The sequence below is a fragment of the Helobdella robusta genome, assembly GCF_000326865.2.
Source record: "Helobdella robusta unplaced genomic scaffold HELROscaffold_17, whole genome shotgun sequence".
Taxonomy (NCBI): Eukaryota; Metazoa; Annelida; class Clitellata; order Rhynchobdellida; family Glossiphoniidae; genus Helobdella; species Helobdella robusta.
In genome coordinates, this window is record NW_008703942.1 from 580493 (window position 1) to 603046 (window position 22554).

At 30.7% G+C, this 22554-nt stretch overlaps 3 protein-coding genes across 3 annotated transcripts; 2 read left to right on the plus strand and 1 right to left on the minus strand.

Moving 5' to 3' along the window:
• Nucleotides 1-7365: 7365 nt before the first annotated feature.
• HELRODRAFT_110475 (hypothetical protein) lies at nucleotides 7366-10123 on the plus strand (the record flags this gene model as incomplete). Its single annotated transcript, XM_009015879.1, has 5 exons — nucleotides 7366-7530; nucleotides 7856-7965; nucleotides 8355-8520; nucleotides 9033-9169; nucleotides 9481-10123. The coding sequence occupies 5 exons, from the start codon at nucleotides 7366-7368 to the stop codon at nucleotides 9656-9658; spliced, it is 756 nt and encodes a 251-aa protein (XP_009014127.1). The 3' UTR covers nucleotides 9659-10123.
• A 1288-nt stretch (nucleotides 10124-11411) lies between these two features.
• HELRODRAFT_170057 (hypothetical protein) lies at nucleotides 11412-14047 on the minus strand (the record flags this gene model as incomplete). Its single annotated transcript, XM_009015880.1, has 5 exons — nucleotides 11412-12079; nucleotides 12146-12313; nucleotides 12690-12981; nucleotides 13465-13614; nucleotides 13796-14047. The coding sequence occupies 5 exons, from the start codon at nucleotides 14045-14047 to the stop codon at nucleotides 11412-11414; spliced, it is 1530 nt and encodes a 509-aa protein (XP_009014128.1).
• A 941-nt stretch (nucleotides 14048-14988) lies between these two features.
• Nucleotides 14989-22147, plus strand: HELRODRAFT_75856 (hypothetical protein; the record flags this gene model as incomplete). Its single annotated transcript, XM_009015881.1, has 17 exons — nucleotides 14989-15141; nucleotides 15215-15292; nucleotides 16510-16569; nucleotides 18073-18135; nucleotides 18631-18720; nucleotides 18853-19013; nucleotides 19112-19186; nucleotides 19282-19393; nucleotides 19560-19742; nucleotides 19809-19928; nucleotides 19997-20140; nucleotides 20200-20292; nucleotides 20479-20567; nucleotides 20701-20863; nucleotides 21033-21152; nucleotides 21291-21485; nucleotides 21938-22147. The coding sequence occupies 17 exons, from the start codon at nucleotides 14989-14991 to the stop codon at nucleotides 22145-22147; spliced, it is 2109 nt and encodes a 702-aa protein (XP_009014129.1).
• Nucleotides 22148-22554: the final 407 nt, after the last annotated feature.

Consider the following 22554-nt stretch of genomic DNA (forward strand, 5'->3'; position numbering starts at 1 on the left):
GTCGTTAATTATGATGAACCTACAACCATGATTGGAATAACTATCATAAAGATTTTTGTTACACTGCAGAATACACTGTAAACGGGAATATATTAATTGATCTCAAACAGTTCAAACTTGAAGTGTCACATTTGCCTGCCTTGGATAGTGCTTTGGAATGTGCAGTTGAAAGTAATGATATTTTTGTCAAACCAGTTGCCGTGCCAGCTGAAGTCAGAAGAGATGCTCATGGAAAAATTTTTGTTCACTGTTCCAACTTCTCTCATCTGCCTACTGAATTCATCAACAGAGATGATATTAGTCTGTTCTTCGTTTGTTTTATAACATTACAACTAATTTTAGCATACAAATTTATAGTAAATTGAATAACATTATTTTATTTTAATCAGCATTAAGATTGTTTATAATTAATTATTCACATTGAAGCAATAAAATTGAACAGTGGTAGGTGTGATGAAGGTTGTACTCTTGTATAGTAACATTCACCTGGCTTCTTCTGAAGTTTCACTGTTTGAATGCAACAAATTCAAAAGGTCTGTCATATCAGTTAATATTATAAATTTACTTACATAATTTTTTTATAACAAAAAGTGAAGATGTTTATTATGCTAAGCAGTTGTTCCAAGTGTTACTCCACGAATGCCTGCATCTGGTGTCCACAGATGCATATGTGCCTTATGAAAGCTGAAGCCATTCAAGTTTGTCCTCACTACACATCATCACCATCAGTGGTTTGAATGTTATGCTTCTATATTTTTTTTTTATAACAATATAAAATTAATGTTTCCGCCATCTTTGTGTTTAATATTTCAGAATTCCATCTTGTTCAAATGTCCGTTATTGTTGGGCAAATATAACATTAAGCCAAAAATTGACTCCTCCCACCTGCTTGAGCAACCTTGCTCCCAGCAAGAACTTCAACAATTTCGTTATCTCATTCCTGCTAGCACCAACACAACCATCGAAATATATGCCAGCTATCTTAAGGTTTGCTCCGTTTTTTCATCATTCCCATTTAAATTATTAAATAAACATACAGATGGATATGGCACATTCTACTCCAAGATATTCTTGAACTCATTATTTTTTTAAATTAAGTGATAATGAATTGCTATGTTAAAAGTTAGTTTTCTTTTTCTTTTGCAGGATTTTCAAATAAAAGAAGGCCTGCACTGCATGATAGGTGCATTCACCTTCCCTGCGTTAGTTTCCCAACCTCTGAAAAACACGGACATGCCCGCAACGACAACTACAACAGCACGTAGTGCCAATTTTGAGGGTGCACTTCTTCCCCCACCTGCTATGTCCACCGCCAGCAAGATGCCAGATGATCCTACTTTAACGAGTGACGACGTTTGGAAAATTACCTGTCACGTTCTGGTAACTTCAAAAACGCATCTAATTTGTTTTTATTTTTTGTGTAATTTTTCATTTATTTGCAATTATTAAAATTACATTCAAAAATTATTTTTTCTTTAATATTTTTTATCTGTAATAATTTTATTGCTCAACTGATGATTGCTGAACAAATTAGAAAAGGCAGTGGAGTAGCAGTTTTGTGTTTTATTTACCATTTACATTTTTTAAATTTTCCATCCTCAAACTTTTTTTGGCCGTGTAACAAGTTTATTCAGCTTTTGTATTTCGGAACCAAAGATCATTTGTAAACAAAAAATTAGTTACAGAATTATATGGAAGTTAAATCAGCATTCATTGATGAATGAATAAATTTTATAAATAAAGTTTAAAATTGTTTGTTGATAGATCATGAAAGAATCTGTCCCCAAGGCGTTGAATGAAATGGCTGTGAACATAGCCTGGGGAAAGCATGTCATTGAAAACCCTCAAATATTGACAGGTACTTCCAACCGTTTCATGATAAACTGAACATTAAGTTTCCTAATGTTATTTATTGAAATTATTTACGCTCTATAATTATTTATGTTTCTATCTGGCGTTATCTAGTGTTGAATATATTTCTCGATATGATTTTGAAGTGTCAATTAAATAAGTTGGGAATATTGTTCTTGTACATTAAAAGTGTTGTATAATAATTTTGTGATCAGATAGCAGAATTCTACGTAAGCAAATACTCTGCTTAATGGGTTGGATAATATCGGTTAATGATAATGATTAATGTTTGTTAATTTGAGCCACAAAGTAATGTAATGATTAAAGCAGTGGCTGATTGTCGGGGATGGGTTTTTTATATTCTATTTAATAGGACGCTCATTGACAATGTTATTTAATAATAAATTTATGTGTTTAACATAACATAAGAATATAAATTGAAATTATGTTAAAAATAGCATATCAGAATAATTCACTTCACGTTGAATTCCTCGTCATACTTATTCATCTTTATATAGCATACGCTTATTCATTCTTTTATGACACAAACGCATTTGTCTTTTTTTTTGCACACATACTTGTCAATGTTTTTGTAACACACATCATTCAACAAGTTGACATACATTAATAATATTTGACAGCTGAAGTTTATAACTGTCGTGCCCTAGCTGATTCATGTGGTGAATGTTTATTGCTGGATCGCAGGTTCAATTGCGTGTTTTGTGATAATTCATTCTGCACTCACCAATGTCCTGTTCATTACGTCCATGGGACTTCAAGTTTTTGTACCAATCCTCTTATTAATTCGGTGAACAATTTATCTTTTCATTTTTTAATTTTTTCAGAAGAATAAATAATTTGTTCGCCATAGATAAAGTTTTGTTAATATTCTGCTTTTTCGAAATAAAACATAGTTGGAACCTCCCGGTGCACCTTTGAACAGTGTTGGCACTGTCTTGACCCTAAACGGAATCAATTTACCGTTTCAGCTGTTGGACTCGTATGTCAAAGTTGGTGAAAAGTTTTGCAACTACTCAAAACAAACCAGTGATTTGTTTCTGCCAGCAAAAAGGTTTTTCATTGTAAAGTATTTTTTCCACTGCAAACAATTCGCTTATTTAATTTTTTTTTAAATATCAAGTTTTTGTTTGTTTATTTTTTAGTTTGTTCGGCGTTCATTCGTTTGTTTGTTTCAAGCAGAATATTTAAAAACACTCTTTTAATTAGGCTTTTTGTAATGCTAGTTATTTTTTTGCTTTTATTTTCAAAAAAACATTAAAAAAGTGTTTACAGCAATAAATATTATATTAATGTTGTAAAAGTGCGGTAAAATTAAAAACATACATACCATTTAAACCAATAAAATCAAATAAAACAAACCCGTCAAAGGCCAGAAATAAAAACGAGCAGTCAACACGCGCCATAATGCACAAGCAAAAATAGATTGTCGATTAGAAAAACTAAAAACCTAAATTGGATGTCAGCATCCCGTAAAACGCACCCGAAATCGATCCCGCAATGGCACTACTCAATACCGGCCACCTACGTTTCTAGGAAAACAGACGACGCCTTTATCATTCAATCTCTCAATATATCACTGATTCGTTAACTTGATACACTTATGCTACACTCAGATGAAAACACGAACATAGGCCATAGAGCCATTCATAATCTCGATAAAGGTTTGCTTTAGACAAACCTACACCGAGCTTCTTGTGCTCGAAGCATCAGGCCTTCTTCATTTAACGGGAAGAAGAACGAAACGCCTCATTGTAAGGGAGCTCATCACTCATGCACTGCACACATTCAAACTGTACACATGCATATGCAAATACATACATGCGTAGTTCTTTTTACTTTTTTTTAAATTAGACCTGGTTATTGTCTTCTCTACCGAACATGTTTGCGTACATTATTTGAAATAAAAAAAGTGTTCAAGTTTTATTTAATTTTATTAATTTTTTCAAAGTGAAAGTTATGTCTTAGAAAATGAATAAAATATCAAAAAATAGGATCAGCTGCATTGTAGAGCCGTCATCAGTTGACTCTTCAGTTCCCGTAACTTTAGCCTCCAAATATTCTGTCAAATCTTCAGTCAACTTCGTTTTCAAGGTTCTCACTTTTTAAATTTATCCAAAAGATATAATTGAGTTTAATAGAAAGATTTTTTGTCACAAAGAATCCAGATCTGCTGAGCTTGCACCCAGTCAAGGGGCCCAGGTCAGGTAACACTTCAGTCACGGTTTACGGCAACCTTCTACATTATGGAAGTTCTGCTTTTGTCAAGATCAACAAGAAGAAAGTGGATGTCGTTTGGTCAGTTCATATTTACTGTTCACGGATGTATATATAATATATAATTATCCTGATAATTACCCCGACTCACTGGTTGTTTTGCCATTTGTATCTTTAGAATTGATATTGATTGATAATGGCCTTTTGTAATTGAAAAACTTCAATTGAAATCATTTATTCAACTAGGCGAAATGCTACCGAGCTGAAATTTCTGACGCCACCGAACGATGCAACGGCACAGGTGAATGTGGACGTTTTCATTGATGGCGTCATGTTGCTCAAGTCAACTGAATTTGTGAAATACAACTACCTAGACGATCCCAGCGTCAACACCATCGATCCCCAGTTTTCTTTACTAAGGTTAACAGCCGAGAAATGTTATATAAGCGAAATGCTACCAGGCTTAAATTTTTGACGCCAACAAAGAATGCAACAGCCCAAGCATTTCGCTACATGAATTTTTTAAACCATTAAATATTTATTACCTATTGTCAAACAGCGGGGGCAACATTGTGGTCATCAGGGGCTCAAATTTGAAAATTGTACAGCACCCGCAGTTCCTTGTGCACCTCAATGATTCCCACTACGTCTCTGCGGTCAGTTTATGTTTTCTGATGAGTTTATTGGCGTTAAATTAGTTTTTTTTATTTTATAGAATTTAATTTTTGCGAATGATTGCACAGGGCTGCAAAATAACTCACACCAGCAGCTTTTTGGAGTGCTTCACACCCGATCTCAGCGGTTATGACATAAAACTACCGGCTAACTTGCACTGTGGCCTCATCATGGATGGTGTCAAACCCTTAATCAAGTTAGACAGGATGATTCAATATGCTCAAGATCCCATCATCACATTCTTTCATGATAAACCTTTTGTTTACGACAAACAAAGAAACCATATTTTGTATATCGATGTTAGTAAAGTTTTAATTTATTTAATTAAGTAACATTTTGATACCATGCATTATTACTGAGATATGTTGAGTTGGTTTTTCAATGCTTCTTTTTTAGGGTCACACAGTTTCTGACGAAATGTCATTGGTCATTAGGCTCAGTGTTACTTAATGAGCTTTATTTGTTATATATAAGAATTCTTAGTTAAATTGAAACCAAACGGTTATTTAATTTATTTATGCGTAAAAGTTTAATTAGATACCTTTCTTCCTCGCGTGTACAGGGTGAAAATTTGTCTGTGCTGCATTCGTTCACTGACCTCATCATCGAAGTCGGTGGTGCCCCATGCATTGCACACAAGTTTATCAATGATTCATGCATCATGTGCTCCTTACCAGATGAAAGCAAAATCGTGCTAGATGAACATGAAAATGCCGAAGTTGTTGTAAGTATCAATGAAAGATTTGTTGTGTGTGTGTGCGCGCGTGTGTGTGCGTGTGTGACTTACAAAACTATTATATGTGCTTTAATTTTTAATCATTAATTTTGTTTTGAATTTGCCTTTTGTCCACTACGGTAGTCTTAGTGCAGTTCTGCATTTAAGATGTTATTCTGTATTGATTAAAAATTATGAGAATAAAAAACAATCTTTCCCGAACTGAATGAAAATGCTCCTTGGTGATGCAGTCAGAACTAATCTCGTCTGATGGTAATAACAAAAACTAATAATATTATCAAAAGCGTTCTAATGAATGAATGAATGAATAAATGGTGACTGTTAAATTTGCTGTTCACATGATGGCAGGTCACCCTGGGCAATTACAAAAGATTTTTGGGAAATGTAGTATACAGGAGCAAAGTGCAGTCGCATTTGTTGATGATCATCGTCATCACTTTGGCTGTCATCACCACGTTGGTGGTCGTCATCATTCTACTCATTTGCTACTTCAGGAGAAGGAGGAACAGATTGAAGAAGTAAGATGTTGTATGATTTCGTTAGTAATAAAGGAGGAAGAAATGATAATAATATAAGAACTAATAAATCAAATGATTGATTGGTTGGTTGGTTGGTTGGTTGGTTGGTTGGTTGGTTGGTTGGTTGGTTGGTTGGTTGGTTGATTTATTGATCAACTGATCTATTAAATAATTGATTATACATTCAAAAACTTTGATGAAAATTTGAGCAAGTAAGAAACGTTACGTACATAACTTAATGTAAGGAGACAAATACAGATAAGATAAGAAAATTTACTAGCTTTAAATGCCCAGGCTCTCTGTGGAAAGTCGCTTTTTTAATTTTTTCACATTTACATTTGAAAATTGTTTTATTTTTCTGTTTACAGCAAGAAGAGAACTTTTCTCTTGAAGCCAGCAGACACCTCCACCACCCATGTCCCACTATCAGAAATCTCGACTCCACCGAACAGCCGTTATCTGCCTTTCACACCTCCACATCATACGGCGTTGGATACATTTGCCAATGGCCAGAGCATATGTGACAATAAAGGTATCCGTCCATCGTTTCATTCATCCATCCATCTATATATCTATCTATCTGTTTTTCTGTTTCTGTCTGTCTGTCTACCTGTCTGTCTAAGAAAGGTATTCTTATCTATTAATCTCTGTCTGTCTGTCTATCTATGTCTAAAAAAGGTATTCTTATCGATTTTCAAATTGAATATTTTTCTGATTTATGTTCAATAGGATAAATAGCTTTTTTAGTTTTTACCTCGTTAACGTTTTCTGCCTATTGCTCACATGCAGATGATGCTACGTATTTGAACGAAGTTTTGAATCGAATGGAGAGTGTCAGACTAAGGAATGTTGCACGGAATGTTTGCATAGATCTCCAACAAGTCCAACTGCTCCATCTTATTGGGAGGGGTTTGTTTCAATATAACCTTATGCGATTCTTTGTGGCTTCCTAATAAATTACAACCATGCTTTGTAGCTAGCTCGTTATGACCTTCTAATGGAAGATGTTTTTGTTGTGCCATTGCATGATACGTCATCATTATATTTTTCGTGCTTGCAATTCTATAGGTAACGGTTGTTTTGTTTTACAGGTTGTTTCACCAGAGTTCACTTAGCAAATATGAAATCTCCAATAGCGAATGGATGTGAAGGTCAAACAGTTTGTGTCAAGGTCATTGAGGGTCGGTAGTCTTTTAAATGTACTGATCGCTTTTTTCATAGACGTGCTCGAAATTTTATTGTGATAATAGAAATTAAATATTTTTTTAAAATTAAATATTTTATGTAAGTAATTTTTAACAATGTCAGTTAAATTTTTGATGATTAACAGAAGAGAATTTGAGCGAGAAGATGATCGACACCATTGTCCGCGATTCATCCATCATGAACAACTTCAGACATGAACATGTTCTTGTCGTCATGGCAATCTGTGTAGGGTTCCGAAAAGAACCGTGGATTGTACTACCCTATATGAGCAATGGAGATCTTAGATCGTATATTAAAGACAAATCTAAGGTCACTTGTAGATTTGTACGCATAGGAAGTATGGTGTGAAGTTAACGCATTGATTGATTTGTTATAATGGCAGAACAATTGCTTGGTAATAATATAGGCTTCATATTTATCCGTTACTGTAGTCAATCTTAGTCACCTGTTTGGAATTTTTTGCTAATTTATCGTCTCAGTCAGGAACTGCTTATAAACAAATAATCCATTTTCAATTGTAAACACTTGATATAACTTTTGTTGAGTTCAGCTGAAGATTTGTACTTGCTTACGTTGGTGTTTGAATTGTTGTAATCTTCAATCATTGGCATAAAATTAAACAACAACGTTGCAGAACTTTACAGCTCGACAATTGTTGCAGTTGGCTCAACAAGTGGCTGGAGGAATGGCATACTTATCAAATTTAAACTTTGTACACAGGGAACTTGCGGCCAGAAATTGTTTGTAAGTATTTTATTTTTGTTTGTTTTAATTATCAGAGGTCTTACTCTTTAATTCATCACTATGACTTTATTTTTATTTATAATTTTGTAGGCTTTAAATCGTGAACTAATTTTATTTTAGGAACATAATAAATTAAAATTGGTTGCTAGGGTGATTCCACGACATATGTATATATTTTATTTAATATTTTCCAGTAGTTTTAATTCAGATGATATCACTGCTAGACTGCTAAATTTTACATATTTCATGTTTGTAATATATGAAAAATGCCATTATTTTTTATTAAGATATGAATCGTTGATGAATGCATTAATAATCCATGAATGAATGTTAGTGATTAATGGTTACTAATGAATTAATCAACTCTAACACAACGATACCTTTTTAAGGCTGGATGAAAATCTCACAGTGAAAGTTTCCGATTTTGGACTGACCACTGAACTTCATGAAATAGAATATTTCTCAAACAACGCTTCTAAATTTGTTCGTCTGCCAATAAAATGGATGGCAATTGAAAGCCTTGAAAACTTCTTGTTCACAACGAAATCCGACGTGGTTTGTGTTATTTTTATATGAGGGACTGTCAGGAAGATGTTATGTTATGCCTTGTAGAAAGTCTTATGGTCTCATCATATTAATATAAAAATTTCTAGTTTAAAAAAGTTTTAGCGTTTTAAAGCTTTTATGGATCCTATAATAAATTTTATAAAAGTTTTAAAAGTATTTTATAAAAGATTTAAAGTTTTAGCGTTTTAAAGCTTTTATGGATCCTATAATAAATTTTATACTGGACGCTGTGTTTTTTGGGCACATTCTTTCGTCCATTCTCTTAAATTTTTGTAATCGCAGCTTCATCAGCGCTTCAGTCTGAAAATGATTCTTCTAAAATCTAAATCGTCATTTTTTGATTTAATAGAGAATTCGTGGTAATTTTTTAAGCATCATGCCAATAATTTGATTGTTTCGTTGTTTTTATTGATCGATAGTTTTAAAAATTTGAATGTTTGATTTATTTATAATTCTGCTCGTTTCATTATTGTTTGTATTTCTTTCAATTATCTCTAAAGTGGTCGTATGGTGTTCTTTTGTGGGAGTTGATGACACGCGGGGTTGTTCCCTACCCTGATTTACCTCCTCAACAAATCACCTCATTCTTAAATTCTGGAAAAAGACTCAAAAAGCCTAAATACTGTCCGCCAAACGTGTTAGTATATATTATTTTTCAAGTGATGTGTCCTGTAGAAAATTGATTGCTTTACACTTTATTCAGTTTAAACTTATTAGCTAATAGTTCTTTCTTATTATTTGTAGACTATTTTATTTTTTACAAACTTTTACAAACGACAACTTTGTTTCTATTTTGAATATTTGAGCTAGATGGTTTTGATAAAGATTCATTCATGTCAAAAATAAATTTTCTTGAAAACGTTAGTATGATAAACCAGTTAACGTTACTAATTAATTAAACACATTATTTGGACTGTTTCTACTCAAGGACGTAATTTTTTATGACAGGTATGCCATGATGAACGATTGCTGGCTCGAAATTCCTGAACGGCGACCAACATTTACGGATCTGGTTAACAGGTTGGAGGTCTTGTTGAATCCTCCGAAAAGGAGGCGGGTCAGCCAGAAGGAAGATGATGAGCCTCTCTACATTAATGCGCGTGATAATCTTTCCCCTTCATTGTGATACCCAGTTTAGGTTTACAAATTTCGGAAAAATTTTCATAACATTTTATTATTCTTTTATATTTTGCACGTAGTCATTGTCACAATACCCCTTACTTTGATTGATGCTACTTTTAATATTTCAATAACACTCATATCACACTAATTGTTTGCTTTTGGTTCGTTTGCGTAAAAAAATTATGAATTTTTATTGTCAATTGTCGATTGATTGATTGAATTTACATCCAATTTTACATGTGGCTGAACCAACTTTTTCAACTGAATTGGTTACATTATTTTTTATTTAAATGTAATATGTTCTACAACATACCTTTGAATTTTTTCCAAAAAAATTTACAAATTAGATTTATTATTTTTGGTCAAGTTTTTTGTATTGCATCATATTTTTATGTTTTGATTATTGAAACTTTTCAATTTGATGTATAAATATCTATTTACGTTCATTTCGTTTTTTTATGGATGATTTTTATTTTACTTGCTCTTAAAAATTGTGCCAACATTTATTGGTTATTAGTTAAAATGAAATTGCATTGTTATATTATTAATACGTTTATAATTTTATATTTGTGTATAATGAATGTTTGTGAACAACTGTATATTTTTGGAGCCTGGCACCTACATTTTCCCAGTATCATGTCGTTAAGTGCGTGTACCAATTAAAGCCGAAATCATAAATTAACATTAACAATAATAATCATAATCCGAAAAATATTTTCGTTTTGCCATTAGTTAACTTTTATTATTTACATTGCTAGAAATCATATAATTTTTTTTTGTAATGCACAAATGCCTCGCTCAAGGTTGTAATTTACAATTTTCTTTTAATTTGTAATTTACAATGTTTAACCTCATAAGAGAAAACATCGTTTTGGTTTAAATTTTATACTCCACTGTTCATTACAGTGTATTCAGAATCTTTCATATTATTAATTTGAAAATGCGAAATCAAATCTTGCGTTGCGAAATATTATTAAGTGTAAGTGAGCTACTTAGTAAAGTATGTATTATATGTGCGCTTATGTATGTTCATCATGCCTATTTGTCCTTATTTAATATTATATTTAAGCTATAAATTTATTTATATGCTATAAATATATACAAATTATATATATATACATACATATATATATATATATATATATATATATACATTTATTTATTTATTCAAGTTAGAGATTAACAGATTGTTTGGCAAGAAGTTGAAATGTGACATCGGCCATTTGAAGAGCCAGTTAACCGAAATTTAGAAAGCCAGCTTTTGAGCACTTTATGTAAAAATTAAAATGTTTAAAATAATTTATTTCAATCGTCTCGTATTTATGTTTCAAAATTTTCCGTATTAGCTTTAAATTTTGTATTCGACTTCGGGCCGAATAATGAATAAACTTTGGTGCATCTCTAATATATATATATATATATTGATAACACTTGAAACACTAGGTGCTTGCAGAAATGCCTTCATAAGCATATTGGAGGTTTTTTTTTACATTGATCGTTTACGCTAATTAAATAAAAATTATGTTGACGAAAAATATTTTCAGTGCAGTATTCATTTATATGCATGGCTGTTTTATTTTTAAATATTTTTGTAATTAATAATTTGAATGTAATTTAAGTTTTTAAAATTTATTTTTATACAAATATTTTGTTGTTTATTTTTATAAAAAAAGTTGTCATTATGTCCAAGAGTTCTTAATGAATGTTAACTAACTTAACAGTATTTTTCGTAATTATTTTGTGAAAGCTGAAAGCTGTTAGTGGTTTTTTAAGTCTTTGAATGGTGATGGTTGTTTTGAAGACGTTGGCTTTGACTTAATGATTTGTTTGGTTTCTGGACGTGATGGTTCACCTCTTGGTTTGTGTGAAGGTGTATCTACTTTGGTCAAACCTGCTTGGTACTCTGGATGAAGGCGATTGTTGCTAGAGGCTTGTACCAACTTTGACGAACTTTTTGAAGGTATTTTAAGGACTGGTTTTGTTTTTTTAGGTAATATTTGTGGTTTCTCTTTCGTTTTTGACGCTGGAATCGGTGATGTCACCGTTGACGACTGTGATTGTGTCGGAGTTGTAGGTTTCACTTTTGATGGTTTCAGTGTTGCGTCAGGTCTGCTTGAATTAGAATAAATGACGGATGTATAACAAAGCCGATCACTATTACCCTGATTTTTGCTGTCATGACTATGATCGAATTTGTCTTTATCATTGTTACCATTCAGGCCATTCACTTGGTCTATATTACTCGTGTGAACGATTTGGGAAGTGTCAGTATTGCTGATATAAACATTCTCGTACATTCTAAGTTTGTTGGAATCCTTTACAGCAACCTTCTCATGTATTGTCGATTGATCGTTTATTATTTGCACATTTTCGTAAGTATAGCTTCTATTTGTTGTCGAATGTTCGATATGTTCAACTAAAATTTCTTTGGGTGATAAAAATCGTTCATTGTTTTATTGAGTAAGGTAAGTTTCAACGTAAATTTTCTAACCTTCGTAACCTCTGATGCCGTCAATCAACCTGTGTCTCACGGATCTACTCAGTGATGATATGTAGTCGTCCCACTCATCAACGCCTCCTGCTCGTAATCTTGAGGCCAACTTCACTGTTATGTCAGACGTGCATGGCAAAATTTTAAGTTGCGATTGGTCAATCCATCCTATCAATAAAAAAAACAACACTCTAGATCTTAAACATTTTAAAATTTATGAATTTTAGTTAAAATAATCATATCGTTTTCTATGGTGCACCCACACAGGAACACGGTTATCTTTTTTAGTTTCTACACAGTTCTGCAGCTCATATTTTATACAATATCAGGCTACACATGAATTTCCTGCTATGCGAGTAATGACTTTTATTTCATTCTAGTTTATATTTTATCTCTGAAAAGACACATTTTTGCACACTTCTCGTCATCTTTACCTTTCTTTTGTTTAATATTTTGATATTGTGTAAAATGTAAGAGTTGAGGTGTTTCTCATAAATGATAAATACTCAAAATACTTCAAAATTAAAATTGTTAAACAACAAACCAGCACTGATTGAGCTACAAACAACATAGGTTGAAGAAACTAATTGTTTCAGAATAATTTCACGGCCAGCCAGAATGTCATCTTTTTCAACGGCGTTGACGTTATTTATCATGACTATTACTTCATCAGAAGGTTTGCGTGTAGAAAAAACGTCTTCCAAATTAATTTCTGTGCCATCAACTTTTCTTCTAATTTGTAATTTTGATTCACGTGAGATGCTAAACAGATCCTTTGTTTTGAGATCTTGCAGTAGCACTCGCTGCTCAATGCCTGATTGATGGAGCATCAAACACTAAATTTTTGGGTGTTATTAATGTCAACTTCAAAATTTGAATAATTGAGTAGAAAACATGTTAATTTGTTCTTTTTTAATTAAATTGATTTTTGTGCTTTTAATATTTTTTAAAAATTCTTTTTAATTTTAAGAATTAAGGGATAAATGGCTGTGACACCGCAATAAAATAGGTTACGTTCGAATCAGATAGGTACGCCTAATGATTGAGCAGTGTCTTAATAGGACGGATGTATGCCAAAGTATACATGAGTATTATATGCTCGTCTGATGGTTTGGTCCGATTCTTATTTTTAATAATTTTCAGGTTAGGCTAAATTTTTTTAGCAGACGATTTGGACAAGCTTTTCACGTTATCTTTCGTTAAAATAAGACTAAATGTTGAATAAATGCTACCAAACGTGAATAAATAATTGGATAAACAAATAAATATACAGGCCATCTATATATGGTAACCAACAGTGATGATAAATAATAGAAAACCTGTCCACTTTGGATGTTTTTCCATGGCTTAACATTCATAACTTTGATAATAACAGGAAAAGGAGTAGAACGCGATACCAGCTCTTCAAGACTGATAATTTCATCACACCATTCAATTCGATCGAATGTTGGCAAATTAACTGAGTCAACCTGTTTTATTTTATGATAATAACAAATAATTCAATTGTGGTCAATAAGTAAATAAGTAATGAAATGAAAAAAAAAAAAAATCATTAGAGACGACATCAGTATTCGATAGTTATATCAATCAACCAACACATGATCAATCGTAAACAGATCGAAAATATCAATGGGACTTGGACTAACAAACCTGATCAGGAACGTCGGCGACCATTCCTTCAAATCCCTTCCTCGTCTTGGGAGTTTTATTAACTTTTACACATTTTTTACCTGCCTTAATTATTCCAAAAAAGGATATGTTTCCATTGGAGTTTAATTGTTTTTTGTTTTTAATCAATAAAATGTTGCTACTGGCGTCATCATCGTCACTGTTTCTGTTGGGACTGAATGGTGGTTCGTGTATTTTAGATTGATAACAGAATTCCCTATTTATTGTTGTCATTTTATTCAATTGATTTGTTTATAACAGCTAGCAAACACAAATAAATAAATTAACAGTAACAAAACAGGCCATAACATAGGTAAATCATATTGCGATAGTTATAAATTAATGTAGTAAACTACAAATAACTATCTTATGATATATGTGATATATATATATACAAATGTACACACACACACACACACACACACACACATATATATATATATATATATATATATATATATATATATATATATACATTGTATGAGTAATACAAATTTTGAAAATGACACTATGATTGAAACAGTAAAAATGTTAGTATAACTATATATATATATATATATATATATATATATATATATACATATACATATATAGCGATTTAAATGCGTGACAGCGAGCAAACCTGTATAATGAAAGACAGGTACCAAATGAATGCCAATATAGTTTATAATGAATATACGTGACGAGAAAGAGAAATTAGAAGGCAAACCGACTGACACAAACAAACAAACAAACACACACACACAAACAAACAAACACACACCTTGGGATTTTTGGATGATTAGACGACACACTTGAAATCTTACATTATTCAATGCACGTTGCACGTTCTTACAATATACAATGTTGATTTTCATTGAGTCTCATAGATGAATGCCCGTTTGGATAAAATAAATAATTGTCATGGCTCATTGATTCAGAATTTGATTAGAAGCCTAACTACATTTAAATATTCAAAATTATTGTATTAAACTTTAAACATAATTTATATTCAGTTATCTAAAACACGTACAACTATTGAAAAAATTAATTAAGAGATTTATTTTACGTGCGCAAGAACACATTTAAAGCTTCTGTGTAACGAGTTTTCATTGTTTCTCCTCGATGAAGAGGATCATCTGATGAAGGAGTATTTGCAGACGTTTAAAGTTTAAATTGCCATTATTTGTTTTTAAATGGACCCGGATAAAAAGTTCGACTTCGTGCGTCCTCCTGAATGTCCAGTCTTTGAACCTGATGCAGAGGAATTTAGCAATTTTGAAGAGTACATAGAGAAGATCAAACCTCTGGCTGTTCAATATGGACTGTGCAGAATCAAATCTCCCCCAGTATGATTTCGTTTTCTTGTTCTTCATAATTATATTAATATTAATAATTAATTGATTTCAAATTAAAATATAGTCTTGGAAACCGCCATTTGTTGCTGATCCCCATAAGTTCAAATTCACTCCAAGAGTTCAACGATTGAATGAAATTGAGGTTTTTTAAATTTAAAAATTTTTAAAAAAAGCTTTTAAATTTAATTTAGGAAATTAACATTTAGAGATTAAATAAACTGTCATGCCACTGTGTTTTAATTTGTTTGTACTTATATAACATAGTCTGCAAAACATATGGTTTTTGAAAAATATAATTTGGGATTTAGCTTTTTATTAAAAATTAAATAAAATGATAAGGGTATTACTGTATTATTAGCTGATAATGATACCCATCCAATGTCCAATCCAATGTAATGCTGTAAAGCAAGTAATGTTAAAAAGGGTTTAATCAACTTGTTTACCATTTCCTTATCCTAACCCTGACACTAATCAATCCAAAATGTATATTAAATATAAATACCATTTCAAACATGAAATCATTTTCTATTTATAAAAAATTTAACTTACAATACTTTTTATTTTTCTAAAATAGCTTAAAAAGGAATGTTAGTTAACAAACGTTTGCTAGCTTTCTACAAGTTTTAATCAAGGCTTGACACGCAGGATTCAAATGTTTTCTCTAGTCTAAAGACAGTCTGTGCAATGAAAAACTTGAACAACAGTAAAAGAAAATTTAGTTTTTAGATGGTTATTTAGTTTTTGAAGTGATAAATAGTTAATAATGAAAGTTAATAGAATAGTAACAGTAGGATTATTATGAACTCTTGAAGTTTTTATAATTATATGAGATAAAAAAAGGAAGCAATTTTTATTAAATATTTTCTTTAAAAAAAATGAAAAAGCTTAATAAGAGAAAAAATAAGTTAGAGAAAAGGATGTTTTAAATAGATTTTCATTTTAAACATAGTAGTGCAGTACATTGTGTAGAACCAGTTGTTATGTTCTAGCTAAATCATATACTTCATTATTTCTTCTATAATGTTCACATTTTTCCTTTCATAATTTTCAAATTCTGTAACTCGCTAGGTTTGTAGGCTGTCCATGATTTAGTGGCAAATAAATTGTACTGGCTTTAACAAACTTTTTTTGTGTTTTTTATTTAATTCATTTGAGTGTTATTTTAAAGAATATTTAAATCAGCTGGACTGTTTGCTAAGGGTTTGCCTGTCATTTTTTCTATGTTGATCCTTTTTCTGAAATTATTTTCAACAAAAGATTGTTTTCTACTCTCTAACTCATTTATTTATTTATTCATAATTTCATTTTTGTGTTTTGGTTATGTTTAAGTAATATTATTTTTAAATATTCAATTACTAGGCCAACACAAGAGTGAAATGGATGTTTATGTCAAATTTGGATAAATTTTGGAGTTTACAGGTAGTAAATTTTTATTGTTTGCAATTTTTTAGTTTTTCTAAAATTATCTGTTTGTTGTATTGATTTTATGCATAAAGAAGTCCGCATATCAAGTTTTAGTTTATTTAGTCAAAATGTATATGTTATTTGATTTCTTTCCAAATACATGGGATTTAAATTATCAAGTTTGAGGTGTTATTTATTTCACTGAACAAATTAAACTACCTAGTTGACAATGATAAGTGATAAACTAAAACATAAGTTACTAAATAATATCTTTATCACCTTCTATTATTCTCTTATATTTCCACTTCTCATGTACTGCAATGCAATTTGGGGTAACAGTCCAAATTGTCTCATAAACCTTTTGCAAAAAACCCAAAATTATTTCATAAGAACTTTATACAAATTAAATAGACTCGACTCGACCAAATCTTTTTATCATTTAAATAAAATCATAAACATAAAACAAATATATATAGTCCAATTAACATCCCTTTTTTTTAAAAATTGTCATGACTAATCATTTTCCATTTTTCAAGAATATAATTTTAAACTTTTTAAATTCAAATCCTTATTCATTAAGAAGAAATTTTGACTATCAATTACCAATCTGGCACACCAAAACTTATAAAAACAATTCTATACCTTTTGGTATTAAAGTTTGAAGTAATTTACCATCAAATCTAATTCGCTCTCATTTGAAAATATTTGCTAAAAGCATTAGGCAATTATTATTAGATGGTTACTTTGACATTTGTTTAAAATAATGATAAATAATAATTCCAATATGATTGTACCACTTGTATATTGAATGCCTATTTGTATGTATGTGTGTGTTTGTTTGTGTGTGTGTGTTTGTTTGTTTGTGTGTGTGTGTGTGTGTGTGCAGATGCCGATATATATGTATAGCTGTTTTGTGAGTGTGTGTGTGTTGTTTGTGTGTAAGAGCGTGTATGTATGTGCCTACATCATTATAACTTTTATTGTCAATTAAGTTTATTAATACACACATGTAAAACAATTTAATTAATTTACCATTCACTTGTGAGTAATAAAACCTTTCATTTTATTTAATGTTAGTATATCCTGGATAATTTATTCATTTTTATTTTACGTTATCCTTATGATGATGATAATCTTGTCCAGGGTGGTCCACTACAAAAATTTATTTTTTCTTCCGGGTCTCCTGTTCTCAAATTTTGTCTGTTCTGTTTGGATCAAATATATTGAATCGAATAAATTAATTTACAAATCCACTATCTGATTGGAATTGTTCTCAATTAAGTTGCAATAATCATCATTGAAGCTATCTTTGATGTTATTTATTAGTTTTGAAATATTTTGTATACTGCATTATTTCCCAAAGTTACATTTTAGAAAAAAATAAAAACTTGCGAATCATATTATGTTATTATTTTAATTTGAACATCACATTTGTGTGTATAATTAAACACACGTGCTCACACACCATGTGTATATTATTTATGTTGTCATTATATCATTTTTTTATCTTTATATAAGGGCTTCAAATTCAAGAATCCAACCATTGATGGAAAGTATCTGGACTTCTTTAAACTCAAGAAAGTAATCCTGCCCAATTTCATTTTATTTTATACATATATATTTAAATCATATTTGATTTAGGATCAAGTTTGAATTCACTTAAATTCATGAAATTTTAGAAATGTTAAAACTGTGCTTAAAAGTTTTAATTGTAATTTTAACCAATTGTTTTAATTTGTTTGCCAATCCTCATTCATACACCTGGATGATGAATCCAAGGTGATTGAGTTATGTGTTGTACAAATCACATCTAATGACCTTTGCATTACCATATGCATGTCATAAGTGCCATATAATATTATTTAAAGTGATATGAGAAATGTGAAAACATTTTTTTATTTGAATGCAAATCAGTTAAGCTTATATATATAAAAAAATAAAAAAAATAAAAAATATATATAAAAGCCTATATATATATAAAAAATAAAAAAATAAAGTTAAGCCTTGATGACCTTCAAGTATTAACATTTTGAAGAAATTATGTTTTTTTGATAAAATAAATGAAATATGTTGCAGACTGTGGATGAAGTAGGAGGATTTGAAACAATATGCACAAAAAATTTATGGATTGTTGTGGCCAAAAAGTTGGAGCTTTCAGGAAAGAAGGTAAGATCTATTTTGTTTGCCTAGTACTAGAAATGATGTATTTTTGATGGTTTATTTTAAATAATATATTTTCATTAAAACATAATAATGCTTCTTATTAAATGATATATGAAATATAATTTTTTATTCCAGGCACCTAGTTTGCTGAAAAGCCATTATGAAAAATATTTATATCCTTATGACATTTTCCAAGCTGGCATCCACAACCAGGTTTTTTACTATCTTTTTTCTCTGACAATTGCCTCTCAGAGCTGCTTAAAATATTTTTTTTGCTTGCTTAGTTTCAAATTAATGTTTGGTTCTAGAATGGCTTACCATAGCATGTGACTTGTAAACATTTTCATGCTAGCTTTGCATCATCTGCTGGAGATGTATAATATTTATCTATAAGTTTCACTCAGACACTTTTTGAACTATGCAAGTCATCAGCAGCAAAACAAGACAAATTTCATCTTATTTCTGACTTGTCAATTTTGTTATTAATATTTATCAACATTTAGTCAGAAACATCACTGATATTTTTTAATAATTTTTTTCAAACACTCATTAGTGTAAAAAGAGTGGTAATGGGTTGAAACATTCACTGGCAGAGGAGGATAAGACAAATGAAGATGACATTCCACGTAAGCGAAACAAAGTAATTTTATTTTTACTTATTCAGCTCAACTTCTATGTCTGTCATTTCTAATATATTTTTCAATATCTTAATCTTACAAATGATTCTAAAATTAATCTCTCGTGTTTTAATATATCAATATATCAATGCTTCCTGTTTTAATTAATTTTTTATATATAATCAGAATCTAATGATTAATCAATTTGTTAAATATTTTCATTAGAAATCTCAAAATTCAAGAAGTCAAAACAAGGATTACAAATGTCAAAGTTGTGAGAGAGGTGATGACGATGATGTGTTACTGCTATGTGATGGATGTGATGAGGCCTACCATACATTCTGCCTGATACCACCCCTCAGTAAAATTCCTCCAGGTGATTGGCTTTGTCCCCGCTGTGTGGCTAAGGTTCGTATTCTGTGTTGACTTTCATTTTTATAAAAATACTTATATGGATTTACTTATTTGTGGCAGGAATGTAACCAGTCACCAGCAACATATGGCTTTGAGCAGGCAGACCTTGAATACTCGTTGGATTCATTCACGAAAATGGCTGATGATTTTAAACGAAAATATTTTGACATGGATCCTAAAGTTTGTGTGTTTTTTTTCATATGACAAGCTGTGACTTATTTAATTTGGATACTTATTTTTGATAATAGTTAGTGCCTTGTGAAATTGTGGAGAAAGAGTTCTGGCGCATACTATCTGCAGGAGATAATGTTGTTGTGAATTATGGAGCAGATAATCCTGCCAATGTTTGTGGAAGCGGTTTTCCGATTTCTTCAAGTCCAGAAAACAACGAGGTAAATTCAAATTTTTCCTCTGTAAATCCCACTTGATTATTTTATTTTATTTTATTTAGGAATACGTGAAATCAAGTTGGAACTTAAATAATCTATCCATCTTACCGACATCTACATTGCGCTTCATTGAAGAGGAAGTATCTGGAATGAAGGTATTTCAATTATTAATGTATGCTTTTGCAAAGACTGCATGAAATAATTATTTTTAATTAAAAGCGAATGTTTTTGTATTATATTTTTTTACTGTTGAATATTTTGTAAAAAGATGTTTATTTCTAACCTGTTCTTTACATTTTTATTGTAGTTGATTGATTGTATATTATTAAATTATTTGATAGGTGCCTTGGTGCTATGTGGGAATGGTGTTTTCATGTTTTTCTTGGCACACTGAGGATCACTATTCTTACTCTGTGAATTATATGCATTGGTAATTATTTTCTCTAAGGACATTCAGACTAAACTTTACATTTTTATACTTTAAACTTTATATTTTTATTTCAACGATAAAAAAGAAATGAAAAATCTGCCAATTAGTTCAAAATTCTTTAAATGTTTGACAGGGGTGAGCCAAAGACTTGGTATGGTGTTGGAGGTGCAGATGCGTGCAAGTTGGAAGAATGCATGTTGCATCATGTTCCTGAATTATTCAAGTATTCGCCTGACCTCATGCACCAACTGACGACACTCCTCTCACCATCCATTCTCATGTCCTTTGGTGTACCTGTTAGTTTTGTATTACACATTGGTAGATGATATTGCATAACAACAAATTTATTAAATATTATGTTCGTAATATTAATAACAAATGCATTTATTAATTATAAGGGGAATGGTTATATTAACTTATTAATTTTATCATAAATAATATATTTGTTAAATGTTTTGCTTACAGATAACTCGCACGGATCAGTATCCAGGTGATTTTATAATCACCTTCCCGAGGGCCTACCATGCTGGCTTCAATCAGGGCATCAACTTTGCTGAGGCCGTCAACTACTGTCCTGCTGACTGGGTCTGATGAACATTTTCATGTTTAGTTCTTTTATAAAATCGAACCTGCATAATGCATTCAGCTTTCTGTATTTAAATTTTAAATAATTTTCTAAAAATGCAAAAATCAATTAACTTTGAAACATGTTATTTTTTGTAGATAAAATTGGGTCGACTTTCTGTTATTGAATATAAGAATGTCAAACGAGCCTGTGTATTTTCTTTGGACGAATTATTTTGCAAAATGTCCCTGCACTTAAATGAACTCCAAATAGACTTAATTAGAATTCTTTTGGAAGATCTTCAAGCTGTATTCAATTTTGAAAGCAAAATGTTAGAGAGAGCAGAGCTAAGTGTTAGTATATTTGTATTTAATTTGCTTCTTTGTCTCAGTTTGTATTGTTCACATTCAATCTTGATGTGGAGATTTAAAATTAACATTTAATTATTCATTGTTAATATTGATGATCAGTAAACAATCATTTATAATAAATTATAAAATGTCGGATTCTAGCAATCAAAAATTGAAACATGTCTTTTAAATTGTATTTTAATGATACAAATTCTAAGATTTATTTTAATTTTGCACTAATATTATTAGTATATGTACATTCGTGTTCAATTATCTGTAGCAGCACTTTCTGGATGCTTTGATGATTTATCAAATTAAAAACATGGCAGGGATTGTTAGCTTTTGTTGTTCCATTTTTGTATCGCTTTTGGTATAATTATTCCATTTGAGTGAAGATGTATAATTAAAACACCCTCTTAAATGTAACGATAGCAAATAATTCAACAATCTTTTAGGGGATATCGAAAAAAGAAAAATTAATATTTGAAGATCTGTGCGACGATGAGAGAGTTTGTTGTATATGTCAAACAACTTGCTTTCTTCATGCTGTCGTGTGTGACTGCTCAGGTGAGTTTTTTTCTCTGTCCATTTTATTATTAATGCCTTTGCCTATTTTTAACGTGTACTTTAGAACTGTACCAAATATAATTACATTGAATATATAATAGGAACAAAATGTACAAACAAACCACAAAATTATCATCAGATTTGTTTGGTCTTGAGGAAGATAGACAATGAACAATCTGAATAATTTCTAAATAATTGTATTAGAATAATAACATGGTAACATTTCTGAACGCAATGATGCATAATTATATTTATAGACACAAATACACTTACACTACAACTATGACATTCTTTGTTATCTTTTATCATATCGTGATAATCAGGCAACATTAATTCTTATCATTTTTACTAAGTCATTTACTAGTCACATAATAATTAATTACTTTATTTATTCGTTTATTTTTAATCATTATTTTATTTTCCATACTTCTCATGCTTAAACATTCTTACTCGTTACGTTGTTTCTTTTTTTGTCATCATTTCGTACTATTGCCTTGCATGTTGT